The sequence below is a fragment of the Nicotiana tomentosiformis genome, chromosome 1 (genome assembly GCF_000390325.3).
Source record: "Nicotiana tomentosiformis chromosome 1, ASM39032v3, whole genome shotgun sequence".
In the NCBI taxonomy this organism is placed as follows: Eukaryota; Viridiplantae; Streptophyta; class Magnoliopsida; order Solanales; family Solanaceae; genus Nicotiana; species Nicotiana tomentosiformis.
Window position 1 is genome coordinate 49,352,757 of NC_090812.1, and position 13,326 is coordinate 49,366,082.

A 13,326-nucleotide genomic window follows, 5' to 3' on the forward strand; every position below is an offset into this window, starting at 1 on the left:
TTTCAAATGGAACGAATGGATCTGCCACCAGTCACAGACGATTGGGTTGTTCAGGCTTTCACTCAAGGTTTGAACGAACGAAGTTCAACGGCATCACGGCGACTGAAGCATAACATGATCGAGTACCCAGCTATCACTTGGGCTGACATGCACAATCAGTACCAATCAAAAATTAGAGTCGAAGATGATCAGTTGGGGGCGGAACCCGCTGCTCGAAGGAATATCAATCGAGAACAAGGTCCGATCAGGGATTGATATCGACCGTATAACAGAAACCATAGAATCAATGAATTAAGACATAACCCCGGACAAATCAATAAAAGAAGTGATCAAGGTCAAGGGTCTCAGGGGCTGATGAACAGAAATGGGTTCGACAGGCCTACCGGATATAAGGAAGCGCCTCGGTTATCGGAGTATAACTTCAGCATTGATGCATCCGCCATCGTGTCGGCTATCGGACGTATCAAAGACACTAAATGGCCTCGACCCATACAGACCGATCCTGCCCAGAGAAATCCCAATCAAATGTGTGAATATCATGGCACCCATGGCCACAGAACGGAAGATTGGAGGCAACTAAGAGAGGAGGTAGCCCGGTTATTCAATAAAGGGCACCTTCGAGAATTTTTAAGCGACAAGGCGAAGAACCATTTCAAAAATAGGGATTTAGGCAAGCAAAACGAACAAGAAGAACCACAGTACGTCATTCACATGATCATCGGCGGCATCGATACCCCTCAAGGGCCAGTGCTTAAACGTATTAAGACATCGGTTGTGAGAGAAAAGAGATCTCAAACTCAGAATTACGCACCCATAGGAACTTTGTCCTTCAATGATGAAGATGCAGAAGGAATCATACGACCTCATAACGATGCACTGGTAATATCCGTACTTATGAATAAAACTAAAGTTAAGCGTGTGTTAATTAATCCAGGTAGCTCGGCCAATATCATCAGATTGAAGGTCATACAGCAACTCGGTCTACAAAACCAGATCGTACCCGTGACCCTGGTCCTAAACGGATTCAATATGGCATGTGAAACCACCAAAGGGGAGATAATTATGTCGATAAACATGGCCGGGACCATCCTGGAAATGAAGTTCCACGTAATCAAAGGCGACATGAGGTACAATGCCCTTTTTGGATGGCCATGGATCCACAACATGAGAGTTGTACCTTCAACCCTACACCAGGTTCTTAAATTCCCAACATCGATGGGGGTCATAACAATGTACGGAGAAAAACTAGCTGCAAGAGAAATGTTTGCCACCGAGGAAGAAAATATGATATCCTCACATTCGCCAGTAAAGGAATCGGGCTCAAAAGGGGAACGAGATGCCAAATAGCATTCACAGATATCAGCTTTAACCCGACCAGAAAATCAAAAGATTGATGAAGATGATGATCAAAGGATCCCTCGATCCTTCGTGGTTCCCGATGATTCTGATGCTACCAAATCAACGGTTGAGGAATTAGAGCAAGTCACACTAATCGAGCACTGGCCCGAATGGAAGGTATACCTGGGAACAGGTTGACTCCCGAACTCAGGAAAAAACTCATTCAATTTCTTATCGATAACGTAGATTGTTTTGCCTGATCCCATTTAGATATAACAGGGATTCCACCGGATATAACGACACATCGGCTAAGTGTAGACCCTGGGTTCAGACCGGTAAAGCAAAAGAGAAGACCCCAATCAGAGGTAAAGCACGCATTCATAAAGGACGAGGTAACCAAACTTCTCAAAATAGGTCTATTCGAGAGGTGAAATATCCTGAATGGTTAGCCAATGTAGTTGTAGTGCCTAAAAAAGGGAACAAACTTAGAATGTGTGTAGAGTATAAGGATTTGAACAAAGCATGCCCCAAAGATTCTTTTTCGCTGCACAACATCGATCGCATGATCGATGCCCCGGTCGGCCACGAGATCCTTACTTTTCTCGATGCCTATTCCGGGTATAATCAAATCTAAATAAACCCGGAAGACCAGGAAAAGACTTCATTTGTCACCAAGTATGGAACATATTGTTATAATGTGATGCCCTTCGGGATAAAAAATGCAGGAGCTACTTACCAACGCCTAGTAAATAAAATGTTCGAGGAACAAATAGGTAAATCAATGGAAGTTTATGTTGATGACATGCTAGTTAAGTCCCTGCGCGCAGAGGACCATTTGACCCTTTTTATGGATGGGGCTTCGAACGTGAAGGGGTCCGGGCTAGGCATCGTTTTAAAGCCACCCATGGGTAATACTATTAGGCAATCTATTAAAACTACTAGGTTGACTAACAACGAGGCCGAATATGAGGCCATGATTGCAGGTCTCGAGCTAGCTAAAAGCTTGGGAGAAGAAGTCATTGAAGCCAAGTATGACTCTTTGATGGTGGTAAATCAAGTAAACAAAACCTTCGATGTTCGAGAAGATAGAATGCAAAGGTATTTGGACAAAATGCAGGTTACTTTGCACCATTTCAAAGAATGGACTTTACAACATGTTCCACGAGAGCAAAACAGTGAGGCTGATGCACTTGTAAATTTGGGTTCATCGGTTGAGGAAGGTGAGATAAGCTCGAGGACTGTAGTTTAACTCTCGAGATCTGTGATCGAAGAAGGTCATGCCGAGATAAATTCTACGAGATTAACCTGGGATTGGAGGAATAAGTATATTGAATACTTGAAGAATGGAAAGTTCCCATCGAACCCTAAAATTTTGACGGCCCTACGAACCAAAGCTGCTCGATTCACATTAACTGCAGATGGAACGTTATACCGAAGGATATTCGATGGACCATTGGCAGTATGCTTAGGTCCAGGAGATACCGATTACATCCTACGTGAGGTGCACGAATGCACTTGTGGAAATCACTCTGGTGCCAATTCATTAGTCTGAAAAATAATCAGGGCAGGGTATTATTGGATCGATATAGGCAAAGATGTAAAGGAGTTTGTTCGAAAATGTGAAAAATGTCAAAGGTTTGCACTATCAGCCCGGAGAGCAACTTCACTCAGTCCTATCCCCATGGCCATTCATGAAATGGGGAATGGATATCGTCGGCCCTCTGCCATCGGCCCCAGGTAAAGATAAGTGTATTTTATTTATGACTGACTATTTCTTTAAATGGGTTAAAGCACATGCGTTCGTTAAAGTAAGAGAGAAAGAGGTTATAGACTTTATCTGGGATCATATCGTATGTCGATTCGGGATACCCACCGAAATAGTGTGTGACAATGGGAAACAGTTTGTTGGCAGCAAAGTGATGAAATTCTTCGAAGACCACAAAATAAAAAGGATATTATCAACACCATATCACCCGAGTAGGAACGGACAAGCCGAATCAATAAACAAAACTATCATTCAAAACCTAAATAAGAGGTTGAATGACGCTAAAGGAAAATGGAGAGAAATCCTACCCGAAGTCCTTTGGGCATATCGAACAACATCAAAATCTAGTACGGGGGAAACTCCGTTCTCCTTAGTATATGGCTCCCAAGCCTTGATCCAATCGAAGTCGGGGAACCTAGTGTCAGGTTTCGATATACAATGGAAGAGTTAAATAACGAGGCTATGAACACTAGCCTCGAATTATCGGATAAAAAACGAGAAGCTACTCTCGTCCAACTGGTCGCCCAAAAGCAGTGAATCGAAAGATACTATAATCGAAGAACCAAGCTTCGCCATTTTAAACTCGGGGACTTAGTGCTAAGGAAAGTCACCCTCAGTACCCGAAATCCAAACGAAGGAAAGCTAGGACCAAACTGGGAAGGACCGTATCAGGTTCTCAAAAACGTCGGAAAAGGATCATACAAGCTCGATATTGTAAACGGCAAACAACTTTCAAGCAATTGGAATACGCCGCACCTAAAATGATAGTACTGCTAAGGAGCTAGGATGGATCCTTCAATACGAAGCCCTAGGTCTAGAAGCACGCGTTGTACTTTTTTTCCCTTAGACCGATTTTATCCCAAATGGGTTTTTCGGCAAGGTTTTTAATGAGGCAACATGTGATCGTGCTAAACTTAGAAACAATTCGATAGTATCCGATGCCTCTTTACAATTGACCTCGAATACTGGGGGGCAATTAGCCCTCAAATATATCAAGTTCTAATGCAAGAAAGTTATTTCGTAACAACAGGGTTCCAATAGGAAAAGTTGTAAGAGCCAAATGGTAAAACGAACCATGCTCATGTAGTTGTCCCGAGCCCTGACGCAAAACATGAACACATGTATAATGACTTGCTAAGAAAGTTCTCTTCTTTACCGATATCTTATATCCAAGAAAAATTCCTCTATTTCGAGATTTATTATGCAAACTGGATTAAGATAAATCTCCGAGTCCGAGCAGGCACTCACTCGACTAATAAGCCTACGGGCTACTCTTATTCCGAGTTCGAGCAAGCAACACTCGACCATTATGCCTACGGGCTACATTACTTCAAGTTCAAATCATACACTCGACTACTAAGCCTACGGGCTACTTCTATTTCGAGTTCGAAATCACTCAACTATTAAGCATACGGGCTACTTCTATTTCGAGTTTGAGCAAGCACTCACTCGACTATTAAGCCTACTGGCTACATTACTTCGAGTTCGAAATCACTCACTCGACTATTAAGCCTACGGGCTACATTACTTCGAGTTCGAAATCACTCACTCGACTATTAAGCCTACAGGCTACATTACTTCGAGAACGAAATCACTCACTCGACTATTAAGCCTACGGGCTATAGTACTTCGAGTTCGAAATCACTCACTTGACTATTAAGCCTACGGGCTATATTACTTCGAGTTTGAATCACTCACTCGACTATTAAGCCTACGGGCTACACTACTTCGAGTTCGAATCACTCACTCAACTATTAAGCGTACGGGCTACATTACTTCGAGTTTGTAATCACTCACTCGACTATTAAGCCTACGGGCTACACTACTTCGAGTTCGAATCACTCACTTGACTATTAAGCCTACAGGCTACATTACTTCGAGTTCGAAATCACTCACTCGACTATTAAGCCTACGGGCTACAGTACTTTGAGTTCGAAATCACTCACTCGACTATTAAGCCTACGGGCTATATTACTTCGAGTTCGAATCACTCACTCGACTATTAAACCTACGGGGTACACTACTTCGAGTTTGAATCACTCACTTGACTATTAAGCCTACGGGCTACATTACTTCGAGTTCGAAATCACTCACTCGACTATTAAGCCTACGGGCTACAGTACTTCGAGTTTGAAATCACTCACTCGACTATTAAGCCTACGGGCTATATTACTTTGAGTTCAAATCACTCACTTGACTATTAAGCCTACGGGCTACACTACTTCGAGTTCGAATCACTCACTTGACTATTAAGCCTACAGGTTACATTACTTCGAGTTCGAATCACTCACTCGACTATTAAGCCTATGGGCTACTCTTATTTTGAGTTCGAAGCAAAGCGCTCACTCAACCATTAAGCTTACGGGCTACCTTACTTCAAGTTCGAATCACTCACTCGACTAAATTGCCTAAAGCCTTACGAAAACCTTCATAAGGCGTAAATGAAACAAAATCTTCATAAGAAAGAAAATAAAGGCAAGTCGGGAAAAGAAAAGATATTTATATATACATACAAGATTGTTTACAAGATTATTTACAACATCCAAAATGGAAACTAAGGGCTAAGTTTCTTGGTTATCTACGGGGGCAGTCTCTTCTCCATCGGGCTCCTCCCCACTCTAAGACCCGCTCTTGTTCTTATCACCGCCATCATCATCGTCATCGTATTCATCATCATCGGAAGTCAAGGCCCCAGCATCGGCTTTAAGCTCTTTTGCCTTTATTATCTCTTCAGTAAGATCGAAGCCTCGAGCATGGATCTCCTCGAGGGTCTCCCTCCGAGGTTGGCATTTGGCAAATTCGGCTATTCAATGTGCTCGAGTTCGAGCGGTCTCAGCTACTTCTCTCGTATGCGACTGAGCGGCCTCAGCATTGGCCCGATAAACAGCCACAAATGCGTCTGCATCGGCCTTTGTCCTTTTAGCATTGGCAAGTTCAGAAGCCAACTGAGCCTCGAGCTCCTCTGTTTTCCTTGCTTGAACTGAATTTTTTTCCTTCAGACTTTGAAGTTGATTTTCTACCAATGATAATTGGGCTCGAGCAACCTCTTTTTCAGCGGAAAAGCGGTCCATATTTCCTTTGCATTTCAAGGACTCCGCCTTTATCACATCGACCTCTTTACGGAGCTTCCCGATCATCTCAAGAATCTGCTGCAATTGCGAGACCAAAAGATTAGCCATCGTTCTAGTATCGAATCCATAGGCTCTTAATAGTGTCATTATAGGCTCTTAATAGTGTCATTACCTACTCGGACAGATCGGTTTGATCTTGGTGAGATTTGGCCAACTCAACTCGAAGGTCCTTGATTTCTTTTCCCCTTTGCCCTAAGAGGAGTTTAAGGTCCTTCCTCTCCTTCGTGGACCGTTGAAGATCGGCCTCGTATCGACGCAACTCAGCTCGGGATCGAGAACATGCTTCTCGATGAGCTACCACGGCCTACGAAGAAAGAAGAAATAAAGTAATAAAAGAAAAATAGACATAAGAGATAATACCAACATAATAATTCAAGGCTTACCTGATTCAAAGCCTGCTGCACTCCGTGAAAACGATCTGATGCATCACTAGTACCGCGGTAAACATATCACAAAAAGGATCCTCTCCTTCATGAGGCCCGTCTAGTTCGATGGCCCCCAAAGCTTGGGCTTCCCAAATCGCCCCTTCGGAAAAAGCAGGGAAGGTGGGCGAGTCTTCGATTGCTACTGCCCCAAGTGAGTCACTTAGGGCATTCTCTTCAGTTCGAAGAGATTCAAGGAGAGCCCCTTCAGACGTATTCCCCATCTGGTGGCTTCGATGGGAAGCATCCTTGATCTCCAACAACTTGGGGACTCTGCCCGAATCTTTCTCCAATATATCCTCAGTTCGAGGCGGAGCCTGAACCACCATCGATCCAGCTGCCTGTGGAGCATCGGTGGTCTTCTTCGATCGGGCCACCAGTGCGGACCCGTCGTCTTCCTTTTCCTCATATTCATCCCTTAGATGCTGAACTAATTCTAAGGTCAAAGAGATGGTATTTTTCCTCGACTTACGAGCCGACCTTGCCTTCGTTTTTGGATTTTTGGAAGTAGAGGCCTTTTTCCTCTTATTTCCCTCTACCGGTTTAGAAACCGGGTCCGAGGCTTCTTCCTCACCGGGCAGGAACCTTAAAACCGCATCTCTGCCCAGGCCTACACACAAGAATATCGGTTGAATATGTGGAAAATATTTCGTTCTAACTCTCAAAACATGAGAAATAGGCTTACCATGATTTTTGGCCTCCCATTGGCCCTTTGCCAAATCACGCCACGAACGTTCGGCGTATGTAGAGGTCGAAGCCAGGGCCCATACCCAACTCTTAAGATTGGGAATGGAACCAGACATCCAAGGAACCGTTGCATTACAAAAGAGATATCAGTAAGAAAGAAACAAAGAGACAAGACGATAGGGAATAAGTAGCAGAATCACACTTACGCTTCATATTCCATTCTTCGGGGAATGGCATCTTTTCGGCTGGGATCAGGTCCGAAGTCCTCACTCGAACGAACCTGCACATCCAACCTCGATCCTTGTCCTCGTCTATGCTCGAGAACAGTACCTTGGTAGTTCGGCGTTGAAGTTTTATTAATCCACCCGGAAAGAGGCAGGGACTATACAATCTAATAAGATGATCGAGGGTGAAAGGCATCCCCTCGATCTTGTTTGCAATGAAATAGATGAGGATAACGATCTGCCAAAAGAAAGGATGAATCTGACCAAGAGTTATTCGGTATTTACGATGAAAGTCGATGATAACCGGGTCGAGAGGACCTAACGTAAAAAGGTAAGTATACACACTAAGGAACCCTTCCACGTGGGTGGTGATATCTTCATCGGAAGCCGGAATTACCATTTCTTTGTTATCCCAGTTGCAATTTGTCTTCAACTGAGCAAGTTGCTTTTTGGTTATCAAGCACAAATAACTCGATACCGGCTCACACCGACCGGGAACCAACGAGTCCTTATCAACCTTAAAATCGGAGGTGAGAAGGCATGCTCCGGGAACAAACTCCTTAGGATGTGGCTCCACCGGTGTTTTATCGGCGGCAGGATGTGAAGAAGAAGCCTCTTCTTTTCGAGAGACGACTTTTGAAGTTTTCACCATATTTTTGAATTTAGAAGAAAGAAATAAAGAAGATGTGGTGTTTCAGAGAAAGATTTTGCGGTAAAAACCACATAAGGTAAAATTCGCACTTAATTCGGAAGTTATGAGAAAATGCTTAGGAAAATTTGAGATTAGAAGATGTAAAAGTGATTAATGGTGAAAGAAGGGGATATTTATAGGCTTAGCAGTGGCGGTCCAATATCGGTAATGGTCGATCACCGTCTGACACGCATTAAATGCCTCGGAAAACTGAACTGATGGGACAGCTATCATGTACGTCACGATCGAATTCGATGCACGCGTCAGTAAATATTTGATCGAGCCATCGTTAAATCATGTCGTTTCTCGCTACATCATTCTCAAGAAACGAGGGGACTATCTGTATACGGTAAAAACCGGTTAGCCTTTCATACGAACTGGTCGAGATGGTAATGCATTGGGTCAGAGTAGCATCTTCATAATCAGGTTGAGATCCGGAGTCAGGTCACCAAGCTTCGATCCCTAAGGACCGATCAATGTCCAGCTCGATATCATTATAGAGCTCGAGTCCAAATCGAACTATGATGCAAAGTGAAGTTATCGAGCTTAATAGGTAGAGACCAACCAACACTGACCCCCGAATCAATTCAAGGATCCGGGCCAGAATCGAGCTCGAGTCAAGATCAAGAGCTCGAAGTTAAGATCGAGAGCTCAGGTCAAGATCGAGAGCTCGAGTCAAGATCAAGCTTATAAACAAGAGCCATTGCAATCCCACTAGAGGAGAGAATCTTGGCACGAATTATGGAAAAGCTGATTTATCATAGGTCTCCACTATGTATATTTAATTATATCTAAAGTAGAATCCCTCCACTATAAAGGGTATGGTTATTATTTCTGTAAAGACAAGTTTTTTTGGCATACTTGGTAACTAAGATATCACACATTTCATATTGAAGATATATCTTTTCTAGCTTCATATCTTTCATCCTCACAGTCAAATATTAGATATTCTTATTTATCCGTACGATTTGTGTTGAGTTATATCACATATCCTTAGAACTACGTATAAATTTAATTCTATCCATTTTTGGGGTAAACAAATAGAGAGAAATACCTAATTCATATACAATCCGACATATCTCAAACAGGTATGTCATTTCATCCCACTAATTTATATTTATTCTGTGTCTTATTATCATGTTTGATCTGTAACTTATTATGTTAAGTATGTAATATTTAACTATTCGGCTAAATAAATTTTACACATTGCGTGTAATATTTTCAAATTATCAACTCATTAAGAGCATATATATGAGACACGCTTGACTTTTAATTAATATGTAATATGCCTCGCGTTATGTCTACCAAGAGCCTTTCAACTCCTGAAATATTTATTTTTCTTTTTTCATTCTTTCTTTCATAGTCAATAGACAAATTATTTTCCAAAAATACTCCTTTTTAAATTTAATTAACCATGGAAGGAATAATGTTGAATGTGTATAGGGTAAAATATGATACGACACTTGACTGACTAAAAGGAGGACATGTGGAATCCGAGATGGGATGGCCGAGAATCGAGTGCAGCCACTATGCTTGTCACCGAAAAGGTAACATTCACGAAGGTGTATTAAATGCTCTGCGCCTGGTGGCATTTGCTAAGGAATATTCTGCATCATTAAGAGCGACGGTCCGTTATAGAGAATTTGGCATTTATATTCACCGTTACATCTTCATCAATGACCCTCATAATTGGCATTAAAGGAGGGCACGATCCTAGGACCTCTTTCCCTAGGCATATCTATAAATAGTGAGCTTAGTTACAATTGTAAAGGACATAAATTTTTTGGCACGAACATATACTATATTCTATACAAAGCTTTACACAATTTTACTTTCTCGCCTTTTGATCTCATCATTACTGTGTTAGGAAACCGTGTTCACAGAATCACCGTCTTTGCTATTTCATCTGCATCCTAAGGCTAAGTATTGTGTATTTCTTCAATTATTGTATTATTTCAGGATCAAATTAGTTCACTTGTCTAGAAACCACGTATAAATTCAACTGTACCGTTTTACACGTAAATAGTTTGGCACCCACCGTGGGGCCTAGACAGCCGTGCAATTAAATTGATCCTTGCCTTTTTTACTAACATGTTTTGATTATTTTGTCTTAAAAATAATCGCAAAAAATAGAGATCACACTGTTAACGATGCACACAACCCTGAAATTTGAGGGGATCATCCTTATTTCTAGGATTCAATCAGTGACACCCACAATGAGGGAAATGACACCACACTGGTGCATGGCAGGCAGTACCCTCGAAGGGTTCGGGAGACAACTCCCGATGAAGCTGACGAGGAGTAAGTGGCGGATGCTGTGAGGATCCTGCAAGAGTAACAGACAATCATTCTAAGCCATCACACGCGGCAGGATTAGGTTATGACGGAACTGAAGCAGGCACTATCAGGTGCTTTGAATAATGCAAATAGGCACAATCCACTTCCTCCCGTTGTTCCCACAGACCAAATAATGCAGAGAGTCGACAACAATACTCTTAGAGGTGAAGTTGTCTCTGATGGGGTTAGGGGGAGTAGATCAGGTCTTAACAACGAAAATGACTCATTCAAAGATGAGCTTTTACGGTTCATGAGGGAAGTAAATGCCTGCATGGACCAAATCCCGGGCGCACCACCAGTATTGAAAGGCCCGAACTCGAAGAAATATGTTCAATTACCGTACAAGCCAAGTGCGGCACCAGAACTAATCTTGAAGCATTTCAAAATGCCTGAAGTTCCAATGTATGACGGAACTTCAGACCCATAGGAACATATTACCACCTACACAAACGGATGTGAAAGGAAATGATCTAGCTCCTCCCAAAATTGAATATCTGTTGCTAAAGAAATTTGGTGAAACTCTCACAAGGGGAGCCCTAACGTGGTATTCATTACTGCCCGAGCATTTCATAGATTCCTTTGAGATGCTCGCGGATTCTTTCATTAAAGCTCACGTCAGGGCCAGAAAGGTGCAGGCCCGGAAGGCCGACATATTCAGAATCGCACAAGGAGAATTTGAATTATTACGAGAGTTTGTTACTCGATTTCAGAAAGAAAGAATGTTGCTCCCGACCGTCCCGGATGAATGGGTTGCTGAAGTATTCACCAAATGATTGAATCCGAGAAGTTCAGACGCTTCCTGGAAGCTTAAGGAGAGACTGCTTGAGTTTTAAGCAACAACCTAGGTAGATGTTCACAACCGGTATGAGTCAAAGATAAGGTTCGAAAATGACTAGGTCGATTCTACGTCATCGACCAAAGGACGAGAGAAGAACAGAGAAAAATCAAATGATGACTACAACGCGGATAGGCAGACTTCGAGGGGTCGGTTTTTGCCCTACGAGCGTACCGAAAGCCGTGGTAGAAATTTTTGAGTAGCAAACAAGTCCACTGTTGACAGAGGTACTGATCCTGGTTGAAACAATAGATCACTTCAAGATAAAGAAACATCAAGGTCTCAAGATTTTTCTTACCCCAGGTTATCAGAATACAACTTCAACTTCAACGTAGTGGAAATGGTGTCAGTGATGAGGAACATTAAAGAAGCACGGTTCCCAAGACCTATGAGGTTCGATTCCAGCCAGAGTGGTCCCAAATTATGGTACGAATACCACGGGACGAACGGTCACCGGACAGGGGATTGCCGACATCTTCGGGAGGAGGTAGCAACACTATTAAAGAATGGTCATCTCCGAGAATTCTTGAGTAATCGAGCTAAGAACAATTACGGTCGCAACAGAGACAACGTGGAATCTTCAAAAGCAGGAGAAGAAAACCCACGCTAGATGATTAACATGATCTTTGGGGGGAACGAGATTAATGGGGTCACCTTTTCAGCGGCAAAAAAGACTAAAGTATCAATAACTCACAGCAAAAGATTCCGGGAGGACAATATCACTTTCACGGAGGAAGACGCAGACGGATTGTTGTTACCACACAATGACGCACTAGCAATTTTAAATGTGTTAGATTTTAAAATTAAGCGTGTTCTAGTGGATCCAGAAAGTTCGGCTAATATCATACAATGGAGAGTATTAGAATAAGCTAAACTCACCGGAAGCATTATTCCGGCAACAAAACTCCTCGCTGGATTCAACCTTGCGAGCGTGACGACCCGGGGAGAGACCTTGCTGCTCACGAATGCTGAAGGAGTAATGAAAACAACTCTCTTCGAAGTAGTGGATGGTGATATGGGATACAACATCATCTTAGGAAGGTCGTGGCTACACGATATGAAAGTTGTACCTTCGACATATCACCAATTGCTAAAGTTTCCAATGCTCGAAGGAATCAAGCAGATAAGAGGTGACCAACCGGTAGTAAGGGAAATGAATGCAATCTCAGTTTCCAGTAGCAAAAGGAAGGAGCACATGGCATAGCAATTACAGGAACCGGCTCCTACTCCCGAGTCAGAAGAGGTTATTTCAGGGGCAGAGTCGTCAGAACAATATCAGGTGTCGATATATTTCCAAGTTCCAGAAGAGACGGAAGCAATGAAATCCACGGCAGAGGAACTAGAGCAAGTGGCATTGTTCAAAGAACTCTAACAAAGAAAGTATCACTTGGGGACAGGACTACACCCCCGAGCTCAGGTCTGGTTTTATTGAATTTCTTAAAATTAATGCTGATTGTTTTGCATGGTCGCACGAGAATATAACAAGTATCCTGACGGAAATAGCCATGCACAAGCTGAGTTATGATCCCAATGTACCACCGATACGACAGAAGAAGCGCCATATTGCCGAGGCCAAGAATAAATTCGTCAAAGAAGAGGTAACTCGCTTACTTAAAGTTAGTTCGGTCAGAGAAGTAAGCTATCCACACTGGCTAGCCAATGTAGTAGTAGTTCCTAAGAAGAACAATAAATTTTGTATGTGTGTAAACTATAAAGATCTTAATAAGGCGTGCCCGAAAGATTCGTTTCCACTGCCTAATATCGATCAAATGATTGATGCCACGGCCGGGCACGAGTTAATGAGTTTTCTTGATGCTTACTTCGGGTACAACCAAATTAAGATGAACCCAGAAGATCAGGAAAAGACTTTGTTTATAACAAATTTTGGTACATATT

General features: G+C 42.6%; 1 protein-coding gene across 1 annotated transcript; it reads right to left on the bottom strand.

Annotated features, from left to right (window-relative positions):
- Window positions 1-5,910: 5,910 nt before the first annotated feature.
- LOC138906431 (uncharacterized) lies at window positions 5,911-6,282 on the bottom strand. Its single transcript, XM_070195204.1, has one exon. It carries the CDS (start codon window positions 6,280-6,282, stop codon window positions 5,911-5,913), a length of 372 nt encoding a protein of 123 aa, XP_070051305.1.
- Between the last annotated feature and the right edge of the window lie 7,044 nt (window positions 6,283-13,326).